Genomic DNA, 13,294 nt, shown 5'->3' with positions numbered 1-13,294 from the left:
AATTTTTTTATATTTCTGTTTTAAAACACTTTTCTTTTACTTAACTTTATTTTATTTCCAGTTTTTACTTATACTTGTGTTTATAACTTTAATTTTAAACTGTTTTTTTTTGTATTCTATATTTAACTATATTTTTTACTGAGTGTTTCCTTAAGAAAGTTTTACGTGTCCTTTACAGCCTTGATAATGGGATGAGTCACGAAACGTCGCCATCAATAAACATGAAAGATGTTATCCAGACTCTTTTTTCTCCTATATATATATATATATATATATATATATATATATATATATATATATATATATATATATATATATATATCTATATATATATATATAACTTTCTTCAGAGTTCAATTTGGTTCAAGATTATCAATCAAGTCAGCAAAAACTCGCTGAGTTTAGTGACATGATTAATTGTGCGGTGCTTAAAATCCCTAGAAAAAAGAAATTAAGAAGAAACCAAAAGTTTTTGATTGTTCTTATCGTAGTTTAAAATTTTTTAGTAAATACCATTTGGCTAGATATTCAAAATCCCTTAGTGGTGAAAAATCTTTTTATCATTCTTCATGTCCTGAATCCTTTCCACGAGATGACAGTTTGAAACGTCACATTAAAACTACACAAATTAACAAATCAATTAGCGTTTTGGTGAGCGACATTCAAGGAGGGAAACTGCACGTTCCAAACATAATACCCGTCCCGTGTTGCAACTATCTAGATATTATTATTATTATTATTATTATTATTATTATTATTATTATTATTATTATTATTATTATTATTATCATTATTATTAATGAAAAGAAAGATTAACCAGCCCACTGAGTCAAACTTCAATCATGCAAAGTTGGCCCGAAACAATTCGAGAGCGAAAATGTAATATGTAGTAAACCTAAGTGATAAAAAATAAATTAGAATAGATAATTTATGGCAAAAAGAAATTTAGATTCTATCTATTAAACCTGTTCACCTAGAAAATGTTAAAATTTTAGAAACAGAGAAACATAGAATTCTATGAAATAGCAGTTAATGTTTCTGACCAAAACATAAATCTTTTGGTCTTTTAAAAACCTTTCATTCGCAAAACATAATTTTGTCGTTTGGTTAAAACATTGCCACACTCTCTCACTGCACTTGGGAACTACCTCATGAGGTATGCACACTAGAAGCCTAAAGGTCAATCTCTTATTTCTTGCTAAAATAACTTCCGCCATTTTGTCTTTCTGCTTTGGTTGCTTTCAATCTCTGATTCATTATTCCAAAAAGTTTACCATTTTGTTACTCGAAACTGCCTTATTGTGGCTACACAATTCTTGAAGGGAACTTTGATGCCAAGTTGTAAAAACGACGCAATGTAAAGTATAGACAAAGTGACATAATTGAATAGATACCAACTCTGTTCACTCAAAATAACAATAACAATAAAAAAAAAACATAACAATAATAATAATAATAATAATTTTACTCACACAAGCCACCGAACCGAAATACCGAAGCTTAATGTTAAATATCAATAATATAAAAAGCCCCCCAAACAGACACACAATAAAACAATGTTTTGCGCCATCAATTCGCGGTAATTGTACTGTCAATAGTATATTCTTAATCTGGACTCACGCTGGGTTTAATCAACTTACCGGAAAAATGAAATAGATTAGTGGTATTAAGCCCTTTGTTAGATCTCCACTGTCGTGAAAGTTTGTTTTGCGATATAGTACGTTGTTTATAACTTTGAACAAAGTAATCAAAGACAATTTGGGGCATGCAAGCTATTTGGATCTTAGAAGAATAATTACCATTCCAGCGAACCTGTATCACAATTGAAATCGTCCATAAACGTTGAGAGGAGAAACATTTACGCATTAGTCTCTGGCCAGTGTAGAGAAACGCAGCTGCTATACAAGTCATTCAAACTCATTTCTTTCCATTCGGGGAAATGATCATGGCCCCGAAATCTCTCTCCAACTGGTATACACTCCAGATCTTCTTGCGGGTCCTCCAAATCTGTGGATATTTCCCGTATTCATGGAAGAAAGGCAAACAGTTTTGCCTGAGCATTTGTGTCTACACAGTACTGTGGACCGTTTTAGCCAATTGTCTCAACTTGAGTTACTGTTGCATCATTGTCTCAACGATTTGGAATCAGATTTACACTGCAGAGACAACAGGGACTATTGTCATGATTCTGGCGGGTGGATTTATTATCGTCAGTTACAACATCAGAGTTCTGTTATGTATCTGGAGAGCCAAAGACTTGGCAGCGTTTGTTCGTGGCATAGCTGTGTTTAATGCAGATGAGCATTGGTGTAGGATCCAGCCTTCTGTGCTGACGATTTTGACAGAAGCTAAATTCGCCGTGTGTGTCTCTTGTCATCTTTATTTCTTTGTTAGATCACTCATAGATGTTACGAGCAGCATCTCCTGCAGGAACCTCCTGGGATTATTCAACGCTTGTTCCATCTTTTATGGAGGATTGACTGTTGTTCTAATTCTCACAGTGTCGCTGAAATTCTTTGTGTCCTTTATGCATAGGGCAGTTGACGAAATAAAAGTAACCATTAGCAATATGAAGTCGAGAGATATCTGGACATCTTCCAGTCGTTTCCAAGGGCAACAAAGTGTTCATGATCAGATAGGGAGACTTATGGAACATTTGGATAAGGTAAACAAAACCTTTGGTTCCTCTGTTTTTGTGTTTAACATAGCCTACAGCTTTGTGAATATTTCATCCTTGACTTTGCATGTTCGTGTGCAAGCTTTTATTTCAAGAAAATTTCCATCTAGTCCTCATTTCTGTCTCTCTGTCTATCAAGGTGGATGAACTTCAGACGATCACTGCCTCTTACATGAGCGGGTTCCTGAGCAGCACACTATTAATCTCCATGGGGTACACTATTGTCCAGATCTACAGAGTGGTGCGAGGAAGTGTCGGATTCAACGTGGAAATGTTGGATTTTCTGGCAACAAATGGCATCTCCATCAGCATTTGTTTATCTGGCCAAATGTACACTGATCAGGTAATGTTACCTTGAAATTTGGGCGATTATCCATAATTATCATCGTCTTCATCATCAGCCGTTATTAGTCCAAAAGCTCTCCATCCCATGCTTATCCTTTTTATTTTGGTCTCATGCCCTAGTGAAACATTTACCGTCTGTCCTAAGTAGGTATATTCAATAACAATCTCTAGAGGTTCAACCATAACCCTTATTGGTAGACTCTGTGTATTTTCATTGAACATTACTTTAGTTTTACTCATATTCATTTTCAGTTCGACATTTCTGTTTTCTCTATTCAAATCGTCTATCATCTTTTAAAATTCCTCCCACGATTCGCTAAACAGAACCATATCATCTGCAAATGTTGGGTTGTTAAGGTTTTCCCATTAATGTTAATCCCCACATTTTCCCGATCTAAATTAAAAAAAAAAAAAAGAACTGTCGATATTTTAGTAGGGATGGAATTTCCCTGTCTTACTCCTTTCTCAATTGGAGTTTTCTCTCTATCTTTATATAGTTTTAGGATTGCTGTACTTCCTTTATAAATGTCCTTAAGTGTCCTACATAAGATTCATCAATTCCTTGCCTTTCAAGTGTTTTCTTTACTGATGGAATTTTGACAGAATCAAAAGCTTTCTCATAGCTTATAAATATATATCAATAGTGGATCAATAATTGTTATTCAGTATCTTACTTTCGTCATAACTATTAGTAGGTTACAATATAGTTAGTAATTAAAGAATAATTCTATCACATTAAAATGATTATAAATATATTCATACTTAAATTTCCACACACACACACACACACACACACACACACACACACACACACACATATATATATATATATATATATATATATATATATATATATATATATATATATATATATATATATATATATATATATATATATATATATATATATATATATATGTGTGTGTGTGTGTATGTGTGTGTGCATTCATGTATATGTATGTTTGATTTTTTCAAGAATATGATCTTTTGCAGGTTACAGAAATTGAGCGAAAAATTGAAAGATTGGCTATCGAAAACCGGGGTGCTATAATGCTTTCCCAGGTAAGCAACGCTCTCTCTCTCTCTCTCTCTCTCTCTCTCTCTCTCTCTCTCTCTCTCTCTCTCTCCAATTTTTTTCTGAAGTTATTAGCCATTAAAATGATCTTATTTACATTTTGTTATCAAGGCACACAGATAAAAGTTGAATAAAAACACATAAATCAATATATAAAAATCTGATATCAGAGCTATATTTAGATATAAAAGTAGATCAGTCTATTCCGGGAACATGTAAGAAGAAGAAGAGTTCCAGTATTTAAAGGCATATTGTGTGGAAAGTACACGATTGAACTAAGACATAACTTACGTAAGCGAGAAAGATAAGATCCTTAGTCAGTTTATGTATCTTACTTACTAAACATCGCTAATGAACCGATAAATAATAATGCCAGGAAGGTTAGCATACATTGGACTGAGCCACTGAGTCCCAAAACACATACTACGAATAAATAACAATTACTTTACCCTATTTATTTACAAGAGCACGCTCTCCATTTACTCCATAATTATGCATTCCTGCATCTCCTCTTTTTGTACAGTAATTAGGAGATTCTTTAAATGCTGGGAAAGCAGAAATTTAGCAAGATATGTTGAGGGAGGGGGATGGAGGGGGAGGGGTTGGTGAAGGAGGTACTAAGTGACAGGGAACTGACATGATGACATCCTTAACATAGTCAATCAGATAAGTTTGTGACGTCAGCGGACATTTGATATATATTCAAAATATATGCTAAATTAAATATTTATCAATTACTCAAACGTGTCACTATTCGTGAATTGCATATTTTATTTGGTAATACTTGACAATAAATCTAGTTATTTTTTTTTAAAGAAACTTTTTACGAGAATGACTATTTTTGCAGCGTATGATTGTTTTCATTAGCGGGAAATTGGCAGGCATCCTTAGGCAGTGGTCAATAGATGGCGTTAGTGTAGCAAAACGTCCTCTGGGAAAACTATTCAATCTCAAAATAGTTTCTTTAAGAAAACACTTTAATATGATTTATATAAAATATTTACCAAATATAAAATAAACATTTCACAAATAGTGACACTTTTGAGTACCTCCTTCACCCACCCTTCCCCCTCCCCCTCCCCCTTCCCGCAACATATCTTGCTTTTTTTTGCTTTCCCAGCATTTAAAGAACCTCCTAATTACTGTACAAAAACAGGAGAGCTGCAGGAAAGCATAATTTGGGAGTAAATGTAGAGCGTGCTCTTGTAAGCAAATGTTTACTTTACTTTACACTGACGGAAATATTTATGACAAGACTCATAAAAGGCTCACAATTCACCTATTAAGGATGATTTACTTAATGTTATAGATTTATAGATTTATAAGTTTTAATAATGTGAGACTCCGATAGTACACAGCTCCAAGATTTTCTTGTTTTCTTTGTAAAATCGGAAGTTTGGTAAATAGAAGTGTCACAGAAAGATGTCTCCACAATAGCTGCCATATTATTATTATTATTATTATTATTATTATTATTATTATTGATAATAATAATAATAACAATAATAATAATAATAATAATAATAATAATGATATATATTTATCTATATATCTATCTATCCATCTATCTATCTATCTATCTATAGATATATATATATATATATATATAATACTCCTGAGTGCAAAAGTTGCATTCATTGCTGATACCCTTTTCAACGCACATTAATTGGCAATAGTGAATAACATCAGAAATTCAAAAGATGGCATTTTGCCATTGAAGTGACATAATTTGACGCATACCATCTAATATATGAATGGGTCATTCTCACTTCTAAACTCAGAACAGGTGCCATAATTAAACTTAACAAAAGAATACCCTAAAACGACGACTTTTCCTTTATATTATTTGTTTTGGCAGATGTCACTGTGTCTGATGAAACTCAGGCGAATGAGGACCTTCGATGTTTGTGGATGGTTTACTTTGGGACATCAAACACTTGTCGGGGTAAGTTCATGACAACTGGGAAGTTACTGAAGTCTGAATACTCGTAAATGTTATTTAGTTTTGGCAATATTCCTAAATGGCCACTGAAATAAATAGATTAATTTACAAGCAAATAAGGTTTTCCAATCCATACTTGTCAGATGGTGATAGCAGTGAACTGGCCCAATCCGGCAAGGATGGCCTGAATATGATTGGTACTTTTGAGTTGGTCAAAAGTGGCTTTTGGAGTGTCCTTCTACTAGAACAGCTGCTTACTAAAGCTAGAGTCTCTTCTACCCTTACCAGTGAGAAGTATCTGCCAAAAAATTACAGTGTATTAGTTAGCACCTTGAGTGAAGAAGAATTTTGTATTTATTTTAGTGTTGCCAGGTGTATGATGAAAGAGGAGAATGTGTAAAGAATAGGCCAGATTGTTCGATGTGCGTGTAGGCAAAGGAAAATATGCTGTAGCCAGTCAAAGGACCAAATAACTCTATAGCAGTAGTATCTTAACCGGTGTTGATGATGCAAGCCAATATATTGGACTGATGCTGCTATGATATGGGCAAGTTTCCTTTGATTATGATTCTGGGACTGATGCTGTGGTGCAAGGAATCTAAAGAGCAGGAACATAGATCCAAATGCGGAGTCTCCAAATTGGGAAAATACATGATTGGACACCAAGGTCACTCAAAAGGCTTCTCTTTGAAATTGTAGTGTAAAATGTAATACATCTTTATATTCAATGGCATCCATCTTGAAAAATGGTCATTGACTTTAATTTTAGGTCTTATCAAAAGAGCAAGTAGTGTGTGTGCCATTATTGGTGCTTGTTTCCGGAAATGAAAGATTGTTACTGCTATCTGCTCCACTACAACAAAATCTAGGAGAATGTCCTTTAAAAATTATCTAGAAAATTTTTGCTCTAATTAATCTTATTATTATCTATTCATCACACTAAAATGAACTTTGTTTTCATGCTTTGTTTTATTCCTCTTCAGGCTTCTAGTTTTTCCACAATACTAAACTATAGAATTTAGTTTCTTTGTATTGTAAGATATCTCGAAGGATATTTCCGTACTAATTTCACGAAATTCATACGAAGGTAATTTTCAAATTATGGAAACTGAATAGAATTAATGGCATATTATTATTATTATTATTATTATTATTATTATTATTATTATTATTATTATTAGCTAAGCTACATCACAAGTTGGAAAAGCAAGAGCATATAAGACCAAGGGCTCCAACAGGGAAAAATAGCCCAGTGACGAATGGAAATAAGGAAATAAATAAACTATATTAGAAGTAATGAAAATTTGAAATAAAATATTTTAAAAACATTAACAACATTAAAACCAATATTTGTTACCTAAAGTATAAAAGGACTTATGTAAGCCTGTTCAACATACAAACATTCGCTGCGAGTTTGAACTTTTGAAGTTCTACTGATTCAACTACCCGATTAGGAAGATCATTCAACAACCTGTCACAGCTGGAATAAAACTTCTAGAGTACTATGTAGTATTGAGCCTCATGATGGAGAAGGCCTGACTATTAGAGTTAACTGCATGGCTAGTATTACAAACATGATGAAACTATCAGGTAAGATCTAAATGTAAAGGATGGTCAGAATTATAAAAAAAACTTATGCAACATGCATAATGAACTAATTGAGCGACAGCGTCAGAGATTAATATCTAGATCAGGAATAAGAAATTTAATAGACCGAAAGTTCCTGTCTTACAAATTAAGATGAGAATCGGCAGCTGAAGACCAGACAAGAGAACAATACTCGAAACAAGGTAAAATGAAAGAATTAAAACACTTCTTCAGAATAGATTGATCACCAAAAATCTTGAAAGAATTTCTCAATAAGCCAATTATTTGTGCAATTGAAGAAGACACAGACCTAATGTATTTCTCAAAAGTAAATTTGCTGTCGAGAATCACACTTAAAATTTCAAAAGGGTCATACATAGTTAAAGAAACATTATCAATGCTGAGATCCAGATGTTGAGGAGCCATGGTCCTTGAGCTACTTACAATCATACTTTGAGTTTTGCTAGATCTCTATTCAAGGGATTCAGCAACCCCAAATCTATATTCAGGAGATAGAATTGATGCAAAGAGAGTATCATCATCTGCATATGCAGCAAGCTTGTTTTGCAGACCAAACCACGTATCATGTGTTTATAGTATGAAAGAAATGGGCTAAGAACACTACCCCTGAGGAACACCAGATATCACATTCTTATACTCATTATGGTGCCCATCAACAACATCTCTTTGGGATCTATTACTTAAAAAATCGATAATGATGCTAAAAAATGACCCACCTACTCCCAACTGTTCGAGTTTGAAAAAAAGGGCATCATGATTAACACGGTCAAAGGCAGCACTAAAATCAAGGCCAATCATACGAACTTCTTGACCACAATCAAGGGCTTTCTGTACAGCATTGGAGATTGTAAGAAGGGCATGACATGCTTCAAGGCCTTTACGAAAACCAAATTGCAAACTAGGGAACAGATCATTACCTTCAGCAAACCTATTGAGAAATTTTGCCAAAAGATGTTCAAAAACTTTAGATAATTTGGTAGTTATGGGAATTGGGTGGTAATCAGTTGGACTTGAGCAACCAACAACACATTTACAGAGTGGAGTAGCATTACCAATTCTCCATAAAGGGATAAAAGCTCCTCTTCTTGCGGACTTGCGCAAAATAACAGATAACTTTGGAGCTAAGAAATCTGCTGTCTTTATAAAAAACAAAGGAAAAATACCATTTGGGTCTACACCTTTATAAGCCTCAAGGTCCATCAAGAGAGCTTAAATTTCACGAGATCAAAAAGCTAAACTAGTTAGTTTAGCCTCAGGAAAACAGGAATGAGGAAGTTCGAGTTTCACATTACTCTGCTTGCTGTTAAACACATCTGCCAAAAGGGTTGCCTTTTCCTTTGGACAGTGAGTAACAGAGCCATGCGGTTTAAGTAAAGGAGGAAATGGTGCATCTACACCAAAGAGTTCAGATTTAAGGGTAGTCCACTGTGGTATCATGTAGTCCCATGTAGCTATGAATAAAGGGCAGTCTCTATGGTCCGGGTTTGTTGATGGAATGGCGTGGGGTGCGTTACCACGCTGCCACCATGATATAATATGCAAGAGGTTGCAGTGATTAAAAGACAGGTCTTGATGGCTTGGGTGCTAGGTAGAGACTGCCCTTTATTCATAGCTACATGGGACTACATGATACCACATCCACCACTTGTGCTCCTGGGATGTACCAGAAAGGGGTTCTTTTATGGTTAAATTGTATTGTTTTTTAGTTGAAGCATAAACTCTCTGAGCCAAAGCTCTAAACTGAGTATAGTTATTTCATGTCAAATCTGATCTGCTACCTTCCAAATATGAAAAGCGTCCTGCTTCTCCGAATAAGCATGTCTACAATCATCATTGAGCCATGGTTTGTCCTTAGTACACGAGAAGGGATACGCCTGTCAATTATATAGACTAGATTCTCATTCAAAGGGACTACAGGATCAACACTACCATGCAATTGTGACCAATTTAAGCCCAAAAGATCATGCAAAATCCCATTCCAGTCTGCTTGAGATTCCAAATAAATCTTACGTGAGTAAGATTCATTAAGGACAGGCTGCTCAGTCTTCACTACTAATGAAATCAAGGCAGGATCACATGCCCTAACTGGAGAACCAACCTTACTTGTTATAATTCCAGGGGAGTCCGTGCATACGAGGTCCAAGCAGTTGCCAGACCTGTGAGTAGCTTCACTTGTGATTTGCTCTTGCTCACAGCCTGATTCAGAAGCAAAGTCTCAAGTTCTTAAGCCATGCCGATTGGTAGGAGAAACAGAATTTAACCACTCCCTATGGTGAGCATTAAAATCACTAACAAACACAAAAGAGGCCTTTCTGTCATCTTGTATCTTAGCCATAGTGGTAAGAAGACAATCAAAGATAGAATCATCCATGTCTGGATTCCGGTAGATCGAACACAAATAGAAGTTGTTATGCCTGCCACAAACTTTTATTACCTGAATCTCATGACATCCACATTCATGGCAGGACTTAAGAGAAGCAGGGTACTCAGTCCTAATATACACCGCCATTCCCCTGGCCCTAGGGTTGGCATTGGGTTTCAACATTATTGATTATTGGCTTCTCAAAACCAGTTACAAGGAGCTTAGATGAGTGCCTCATATTAGGAACCAATGTTTCTGAGCACAAAAGAATATCATACTGTCTGGACGCAACTGTAAGGTCTTGCATATTTGCATGAAGACCACGAAAATTGCTATACAGTAGACGATATTGACGACATCTAGGACATACTGGTCCTTGATTTTGCTCAATGTCTCCCTAGAGCATAAGAATTAATGGTGATAAAAAAGATACATCATACTTAACAACTAAATTAACAAGAATTATAACAAAAACCATCTGTTTTAAGGAAATATAAATAAAATGATTGATCAAACCCATAAACTACAGAAAAAAAGTCGGAAAAACTGGTCAACATGGAGGAGCCGATACACCATGCAAGGCTAAATACCCTCTGGATAGCCACTTCAACTAAAGGAAGGACAGAAGGATATTTTTGAGAAGAAATAAAATCAGGTAAGGAAAAGACAACCTCTTGATAAACCACCAGGCATCCATGGCCCTTCTATTAAACTGCCCAACACACCATTTAAAAAAACAAGAGGAAGAAAAGAATATAAAATAGTGTTCTCGAGGTTACCCTCAAGCAAGAGAACTCTAACCCAATGCAGTGGCAAACCATGGTACAGAGGCTATGGCACCATCCAAGACCGGAGAACAATGATTTGATTTTGGAGTGTCCTAGAAGAGCTGCTTAACATAGCTAAAGAGTCTCTTCTACCCTTACCAAGAGGAAAGTAGCCACTGAACTACCACAGTACAGTAATTAGCCCCTTGAGGGAAGAAGTGTTTGGTAATTTCAGTGTTGTCAGGTGTATGAAGAAAGACGAGAATGTGTAAAGAATAGGCCAGACTATTCGATGTTTGTGTAGGCAAAGAGAAGTGAGCCGTAACCAGAGAGAGGAATCCAATGCATTACTATCTGGTCAGTCAAAGGAACCAATAACTCTCTAGCGGTAGTATCTCAAAAGGTGGCTGGTGCCCTGGCCAACCTACTAGCCTTATTCTTCGTAACATTGTCTTTACTTCTCACTCAGACTAATATGACTATTTTTTTCCGAAGAACTCTTGCATACATTACTATGGATATCTTTTGCAAAATGTTTGTAAATAAAATCCTTAGCAGTTTCGTTAAATCACTTAAATAAATGTTTTTGATAAGCAGAAATATTTTGATGAATGAGACCTAGGCCCAATGACAAAGGAAATCCTTCGTGTATTCTAATAATATTTGTTATATATACTGTATATATATATATATATATATATATATATATATATATATATATATATATATATATATATATATATATATATATATATATACCACTACTGTATTTCATGGTGGATAACCATATATATTATTACGTCATAAACCTATTCCGACAGATGGCCTCTTTCATCGCTACGTACCTGGTTGTTCTTCTGCAGGTGGGAGGAGAACAGTCATTCTCATTCGAAACAATTCTGTAACATCTAGAGAACCTAACACTGCAGGAACACCTAAAAGTCTAAGTGCTGCTTTTGGATAAGGGTCCACTGCCTTCTGAATGACACTTTATCAATTCTATCTGGTATCATCCTTTTGCGTCTAGTGTTTGAATTTTAAGGATTTGTAAAATCATGTGGTAATTTCATGTTGTTAACATATAAGCAGATGTACAGTATTCCAGGAAAATTGAATTCTATGTTTCCTGCATGAATGTTTAATCATCTTATAATTAACTAGCATCAGATTAGTGAGTTTAACTAAAGATTTTCAAATGGGCCTCATTCGTTTTTATTAAATTCAATTGGAATTAGGGGCTACAAGGTAAATTACCTTTTAATAAGGAAGCCTTGTGATAAGCTTGGTTTAAACTGATTCAGTGGTTCTAAAGAAAAGCTTAGGACATCTGAAAGGTTTATCAAATAACATACATACGAATTATCACGAAAGCTTTTAGCTCAGGTAAGGTAAAAACTTGACACCTTTCAACAGACCTTCTACTAAGTCGTTTGTATGTAAGTACGGTTAATATACCATAAACTTATCATATTCTTCATCAGATGGAGGACCCCTTCTTACAAATGTATTTTGGCCATGTAAAATTACAGAACATCTGTTTCTTTTTAAGTTTTGTCAGCTTCTGACCCTCTGAGTATTAAAAAAAGTAAGACTTAAAGTCAATGAGAAAAAACTTCGAGTGAATTTGGTCATCTCGGTTCTTCTATGAATCCTAATTACCCATTAAAGAAATTCTGTTTTTCCCTTGATAACATCTACCTTGCAGGACGGAGTTTCCCCAAATTCCATATTGACACTTGTTATATGTTACTTTAAATTTATGTATATTGTATTACAAAACTTGTGAAAATGATTTTTTTCATGTATGTTGATGTAAAAATGAAATAATTCACTTTGTCATATATATTAATGTAAAATTAAACAATTATTTCTTATCTATGTTAATGTATTTGTAAATCGAAAATATCGATTTATTCTTCTATGAGAGTTCTCTATTCTACTTCGGCACCAACTGCCTGATGGGCGAGAGCTATACAGTGCAAGATGATTCGAGAATGGGTTCGTCGCGTGACATCCTGTTGCTTATGCTAGTCTTGGATGCTTTGAATGCATCACGAATATTCAAGAATATTGGTCCTGCACATAAATAGGACATGTGATGAACGGGAGAAGGCAGAGACAAGAGAGTACTGACTGAATACTACTCGTGTTTGGAGACATTCTTCTGCTACACCCTCTGTGACTCTGGAAGTTAGTGACTACACACAACAAGAGAGTATTTTGAAGACGATTAAAATAACATACATCATCAGACAGAAGCACTGATTCCTCGTGTCAACACTTTATATCTGAAACTACTCAATGCCATCTGTTCCTCGCGGCATACAAGTTTGGAAAGTTAACTCGACCTACTTTGTAAGAGTTATGTACATCATTTCCTTTTGTTGTGCCGTGAGTATTCGCAGGATTTTTGTGTAATGCTGTAAATATTTATGTTAAATCTTAAATATATTTTCCTTTTCTGTTTGCTGGCTATTATTTTCATGTTGCTGTTAATGTTTTGCTATTGTTTCATAAA

At 34.8% G+C, this 13,294-nt stretch overlaps 1 protein-coding gene across 1 annotated transcript; it reads left to right on the top strand.

Moving 5' to 3' along the window:
* The first annotated feature begins 2,850 nt into the window (after positions 1 to 2,850).
* Positions 2,851 to 11,903, top strand: LOC137614656 (uncharacterized). Its single transcript, XM_068344348.1, has 4 exons — positions 2,851 to 3,020; positions 4,016 to 4,084; positions 5,956 to 6,042; positions 11,598 to 11,903. Exons 1-4 carry the CDS (start codon positions 2,886 to 2,888, stop codon positions 11,679 to 11,681), a joined length of 375 nt encoding a protein of 124 aa, XP_068200449.1. The 5' UTR covers positions 2,851 to 2,885; the 3' UTR covers positions 11,682 to 11,903.
* Positions 11,904 to 13,294: the final 1,391 nt, after the last annotated feature.

Source organism: Palaemon carinicauda, chromosome 21, assembly GCF_036898095.1.
Source record: "Palaemon carinicauda isolate YSFRI2023 chromosome 21, ASM3689809v2, whole genome shotgun sequence".
Taxonomy (NCBI): domain Eukaryota; kingdom Metazoa; phylum Arthropoda; class Malacostraca; order Decapoda; family Palaemonidae; genus Palaemon; species Palaemon carinicauda.
Note: the sequence above shows the minus strand (reverse complement) of the source record. Positions and strands in the feature narration are given on the sequence as shown.